This window comes from Sinocyclocheilus rhinocerous, unplaced genomic scaffold (genome assembly GCF_001515625.1).
Source record: "Sinocyclocheilus rhinocerous isolate Xijiao unplaced genomic scaffold, SAMN03320098_v1.1 scaffold1697, whole genome shotgun sequence".
In the NCBI taxonomy this organism is placed as follows: Eukaryota; Metazoa; Chordata; class Actinopteri; order Cypriniformes; family Cyprinidae; genus Sinocyclocheilus; species Sinocyclocheilus rhinocerous.
The window spans coordinates 309,521-316,279 of record NW_015629509.1 but is presented as its reverse complement, the minus strand read 5'-3'; the positions used below and the strand labels follow the sequence as shown (position 1 = coordinate 316,279).

The 6,759-nt window shown below is 36.1% G+C and overlaps 1 protein-coding gene across 1 annotated transcript in view; it reads left to right on the top strand.

Moving 5' to 3' along the window:
- LOC107739009 (phospholipid phosphatase-related protein type 4-like) overlaps nt 1–6,759 on the top strand; it is a 16,151-nt gene that overhangs the window by 761 nt on the left and 8,631 nt on the right. The window contains exon 2 of the mRNA XM_016550969.1: nt 3,588–3,773. Within this exon, the coding sequence (XP_016406455.1) occupies nt 3,588–3,773 (186 nt within the window). The remainder of the gene's footprint in view (nt 1–3,587; nt 3,774–6,759) is intronic.

Sequence of the window (6,759 nt, the reverse complement as noted above, 5' to 3'; positions counted from 1 at the left end):
AATTTATCTGAACTTTTGACAGTTTATGGCTTTTTTAAAGTTGCAAATGAAACATGAAATTTAGTATTTACTTTTCATTGCATTCAATAAGCACAGTGTGCAAAGAAAAAATACTCTCACCAGCTTTATTATTATTAGCATTAAATTAAAATAATAAATGAAAGACACTGACTTTTTAGTGCTGTCAAGCAATTAATCGCATCCAAAACAAGTTTTTGTTTACATATATATGTGTTATACTGTATGTATGTGTATTTATATATACATAATAAATATACATAGACAGTACACACACACGTTATGTAAACAAAAACTTTTATTTTGGATGTGATTAATCACGATTAATCGTTTGACAGCACTAATTAATATTTATTGGTTTTACATTGAATCCAAGCTTTTTATTGAGCATTGTTTACTTCCGTGGACAGCATCTCACACATTCCTTGTAAAATATCATCAGTTTGATATGTACGATATGTGGCAGAGAGTGATGTCAGCACTGGGATGCTGTGCTTCTGTCAGCTCTCCTTCTTAGATGTTCCCCCCAGGAGGTGCTGCTCTGCTCTCCATGCATCATGATGGGGTTAGTGGAATATATGTAGGTCAGTATGACATAAAGAATTGAGGCAGTGCAGATTTCATACGCACATGCATACACCGACACACGTGATCTAGTACTTAGGAGGAAGATCTAAGCAGTCACTCATACATTATGCAGGGCTGTGCTGAATTGGACATTTTCATTCATTTATTCATTCCTCCATTTGCTGTTTTTCACTGAGCTTTGCAAAATTGTTTGTCAAATACCAAAAATGAAGGTCTAGGAGATCAGGATTACCATATTTGAAGGTTTTAAAGAGATATGATGCATGTGCTCGGCAGAAATGGCTGGATTTTGTGCTTCTCAAGATATCACTTATAAGTTTCATCAGGTCACAGAAACCTCCATGTCTCCTCATGTGGAGCAATGCTCTTATCGTAACGGGTCCTTTACCATCCGGACACAATCTGCACCTGCTTGGATGGTGCCTATCCCACATAGATCTGAAGAAATGCTATCCTCCCCATTTATAGCCATCAATTATTAAGACCTCAGTTTCACCTCTTCTTTTCATTTGGGATAATCTTGAAGTCAACATGAAATTGCATCCACAAGCTATTTTAATTCAGTAACATGATGTATTTCTGATTGAAAATGGATATTCAGTCAGAAGAAATTGGACTTGATTAGATCAAGAAAATGTGATCCACTTGTTTTAAAATAAAACTGGACAATCAAATGACCTTCAATATTCCACATATACACTGTAAAAAGTTGTAAATAAAAGTAGGTTTTACAAAATAGTATTTTAATTGTTCTACTTCAAAATTTCACATTTAATTCAGTGTGTTACTTGCTGATTCTTTGGAATTATTTGTGAAATTTACTAACAATTTCTCAGTTAAAACGTTACACACCATTTTTTATAGTGTAAATATTGTTATGTGATAGTTATGTTATAGTGTAAAGAGGCACAATAAATAAGCAGCTCTGTAATACAGTTTTCATGAACTCACCTCATTGCATGCCATGCTAACACTCAACATCCAATCAATAACTGATGCTGTAATCACTACTATATAACCAATCAGCCATTTGTTCATACGAAACTCCTCCCATCCTATCAGATAACTCTGCAAAACAAACAATATATCCTAAATATACATAGACAGTACACACACACGTTATGTAAACAAAAACTTTTATTTTGGATGTGATTAATCGCGATTAATCGTTTGACAGCACTAATTAATATTTATTGGTTTTACATTGAATCCAAGCTTTTTATTGAGCATTGTTTACTTCCGTGGACAGCATCTCACACATTCCTTGTAAAATATCATCAGTTTGATATGTACGATATGTGGCAGAGAGTGATGTCAGCACTGGGATGCTGTGCTTCTGTCAGCTCTCCTTCTTAGATGTTCCCCCCAGGAGGTGCTGCTCTGCTCTCCATGCATCATGATGGGGTTAGTGGAATATATGTAGGTCAGTATGACATAAAGAATTGAGGCAGTGCAGATTTCATACGCACATGCATACACCGACACACGTGATCTAGTACTTAGGAGGAAGATCTAAGCAGTCACTCATACATTATGCAGGGCTGTGCTGAATTGGACATTTTCATTCATTTATTCATTCCTCCATTTGCTGTTTTTCACTGAGCTTTGCAAAATTGTTTGTCAAATACCAAAAATGAAGGTCTAGGAGATCAGGATTACCATATTTGAAGGTTTTAAAGAGATATGATGCATGTGCTCGGCAGAAATGGCTGGATTTTGTGCTTCTCAAGATATCACTTATAAGTTTAATCAGGTCACAGAAACCTCCATGTCTCCTCATGTGGAGCAATGCTCTTATCGTAACGGGTCCTTTACCATCTGGACACAATCTGCACCTGCTTGGATGGTGCCTATCCCAAATAGATCTGAAGAAATGCTATCCTCCCCATTTATAGCCATCAATTATTAAGACCTCAGTTTCACCTCTTCTTTTCATTTGGGATAATCTTGAAGTCAACATGAAATTGCATCCACAAGCTATTTTAATTCAGTAACATGATGTATTTCTGATTGAAAATGGATATTCAGTCAGAAGAAATTGGACTTGATTAGATCAAGAAAATGTGATCCACTTGTTTTAAAATAAAACTGGACAATCAAATGACCTTCAATATTCCACATATACACTGTAAAAAGTTGTAAATAAAAGTAGGTTTTACAAAATAGTATTTTAATTGTTCTACTTCAAAATTTCACATTTAATTCAGTGTGTTACTTGCTGATTCTTTGGAATTATTTGTGAAGTTTACTAACAATTTCTGAGTGAAAATTGTTTCTACATCACTTTTTTTAAGTGTATTACCATCTGATACCATCAATATACCACTACTTATAATCTTTCCATTGATGTATGGTTTGTTAGGATAGGACAATATTTGGCAGAGATACAACTATTTGAAAATGTGGAATCTGAGGGTGCAAAAAAGTCAAAATATTGAGAAAATCGCCTTTAAAGTTGTCCAAATGAAGTTCTTAGCAATGCATATTACTAATCAAAAATTAAGTTTTGATATATTTACGGTAGGAATTTTGCTAAATATCTTCATGGAACATGATCTTTACTTAATGTCCTAATGATTTTTGGCATAAAAGAACAATCAATAATTTTGACCCATACAATGTATTTTTGACTATTGCTACAAATATACCCCAGCGACTTAAGACTGGTTTTGTGGTCCAGTGTCACATATATTCTCTTTAATGTTAGTGTGAGTCCATCTATAGCTTTTCAGTAATTCTGTGAATCCATCTAAATTTGTACTACTAGCTCACAGGCCTACAGATATCACCTTACAAACTCATTATATGGCTTTCATATACCTAGGATTTTATTTATCTTCTCAGTACTACTGTCTGGGTGTATATTGCGATAATGGCTGGCTGACTGTATGTTCATTTCCATAGGGACCCGTTATGTGGACAGTGTAATTCTTTGAACATGTTTGTTGAAGAGTTATGTGATGTTTTCTCCTCTCTAACAGCTTCCTCTCCTGGTCTCATCTATGGTCAGTGTGTATTTTCTGGAGTGGACGGACATTTTCAAACCGGTCCGCTGGGGTTTCAGCTGTCACGACCGCAGTCTGAGTCTGCCTTATATCGAACCCACACATGAGGTCATCCCCTTCCTCATGCTCCTCAGCCTCACTTTCGCAGCTCCTGCTATTACGGTCAGTCTAACCCTATACTGCTACACACACATACACATAGTGCAAGATGTACTTCTGCTTTTGGATACTGTATATTGGATAGGACACAAACCGTTGGCCTCTTGCTGATGTTGTCTGCATTATTGTGATTCACGCAAGCTTGTTGAGTACCTGGAGTAACATTTCTATCAAACAATTATTGCAATAATAAGTCTTGCAGTGCCAGAGTTTGAATTTCTGTGCACGTTCACTTTTTAAACACTGGGTACTTCCGCCTACGTCATGCTTGCGTGATTACGTAATGCGTGAGGTCGAGCTAGCGCAAGACAAGCATATGTGGTTAAAAAGTACTGTATATAAATGTTAATTTTTCTTAGAAAATGACCGATCGTTTCGCTAGACAAGACCCTTATTCCTCATCTGGGATCGTGTAGAGCCCTTTGAAGCTGCATTCAAACGGCAATTTGGATATAATGATAAATTAATAATAATATATTAATAATAAATCAATATTTCTTGAACACCAAATCAACATATTAGACTGATTTCCGAAGGATCACGTGACAATGAAAACTGGAGTAATGATGCTGAAAATTTAGCTTTGCCATTACTAAAAAAAAATTTGCTAAAAATATATATTGAAATAGAAAATGGTTATTTTAAATTATAATAATTTTTCAGAATATTACTGTTTTTACTGTATTTTTTATCAAATAAATGCAGCCTTGGTGAGCATGAGATCATTTCACAGACAGACAACAAAGCTAAAAGTGGAATATACGGTTATGAGCATAAATATGTATTTTATACTGCTAAATGTGTAAAAAAAACTAAGAAGTCAATGACAGGAATGTTGTTCCAGGACCGACTAGGATGTGAATGCAGGAGCATGTCCTACTTGACTAAATTTATACAGTTAGCCTGTGGTCTATTATCACAGCTGACACACACCAACTGGCCTCATCTGAAACACTACAGAAAAGAAACTTCACGCACGAATAGCTCAAATACCCAAAGAGTTTTTGCTCACACTACTCCATGAGCAGTGAGCTGTCAGATAGCATCTTTCTCTCCTCGACTTTGACACCTTTGGTGCATCACAACGCTGCCAGAATGGCTGCCAGCCCTCTGAGGATGCCCTGATGACACAGTGAATTTGCTTTTCTTGTCTTCTACCTAGCAAGGTTTCCTCTGGTTAACTGCCAGTCCTGGAGCAGATGAGTGCAGTTTCACATTAGGCTTTACTGTGGATTTATGATAGTTTGGTTGTTGTTCACTCATATGGAAAGTCAGATTATTTCACACTCAAATTCAGTTCTTAGTGCAGATTACGCTGTTGTCTCAGAAATGACAGGATGGTTAAATGGTTTTGCAAACGCTAATGGGCACTTGGAGGTAATGAGTTGGTTGTGGTTCTCGTCTCTGATCCTCTGAACTTACTTGTAGATGATAGTTACTCTGTTCTGAAGAAGAAATAAACAGACTGAGACCATCTCAGGGGGTTTATATGTTTATATTTTAACTTTTTTTAAAAATCATAAATTCACTTCATTTTGATAAATTTATCAGAAAACAAGACTTCTTATCATTTGTCATTTTTACAATCTTGATTTAAGACTTTTTTGACATTTCTCTGGGAAACATGAAATGTCAAACATGAGAAGAAACATCACTTAAACAATTTCTATATTCTAGTTAAGCTTTTTTGTCAAATTAAAAAGAAACATCAGTTTGGAAGCATTTTCAAACTTTGAAGTACTGCTAATACAACTTATTGTGTTCTCCTTAGAGAACACCCTTACATTTTCGTTAATAATTTACTTTACATTTTATTTAATTGGTCTTAAAAGGTCTTACATTTTACTTTTAATTTTACTTTCATAAAGCTTGCAGAAACACTGAGTATAGAGCAATAAAATTAAAATGGATAGATGATCTGGCCTTGGGAGAATTTCATGAAAAGATGTTTGAGTTCATATTCAAACCTCTGACATTCTTTTGCAGACTTTGCAAATCTGAGCTGTTTGTGATGTTGTTCTCTTCTGAAAGTGGACGAGAGGACGTGTGAAGAGAACAAAAACTGTTGCAAAAAATGTGATTTTTCATTCCTACAGGAAAGAGAAACAGAAAGCACTGATTGAACGACTAAAACGACTAGCATTACAAAGACACCCAATGTACTTTTCTCTGCAGCATGTGACCACCATGCTAGCAATTTTAGGTAATTAAATAATTCAGTTTGAGTTGCAGACATCGAGAGCTCTGACCACATTCGCATCTTATCCCAACATGTTCAGCTGCATAAAAATTTTGGTTGTCAGGTAATGACAGTCATTAAAAATGACCCACTCCGTCCTTTCTTTAGCCCATTTTTGGGCTACAATCTGTTTACCTACATAGGCCAGATTTAGCATCAGGCAGGAAGTGACTGCAGGCATTGAGACGTCCTGTAGTTCCTCCAGGTGTCATGACACAATATGAGTGTCTGAGAGGCCGAGCTGGTCAGATGGGATGGGATGGTGCAATCTGCGGGCTTCCTGGGATTTGATTCAGGTCACGGTGTGGCACATGGTCTTGCCAATGTTTAGATCGTATCCTTAGCACCTCCCCCACCAGGCCGGAGCGTAGAGCACAGCTGATATCAATCCCATGATCCCACTGGGATTTAAACTCCTCACCTGGCGACCTATGCAATATAGAAGAGAAGATTGCCGGCTGTCGAGTCTGTATGGTCTTTATGGAGCTAAAGAAAAAAAAGCAGTCAGTGCAAAGGTAGTCTTATGTAACCAGACATTTCTCTTGCGGCACACTGAGCACTAATGTCATAATGACAATATGATGTGTTCAAGTGAAAAATAATAAAGGAACCAATAAGCATACGCATACATAGAAGTTATATACAGTATACTGTGTTCTTATATGTAATTACTGAATTAAAATTATATATATACTGTATATATATATATATAATTTATACAAATGTGCGTGTGTGTGTGTGTGTACTGTA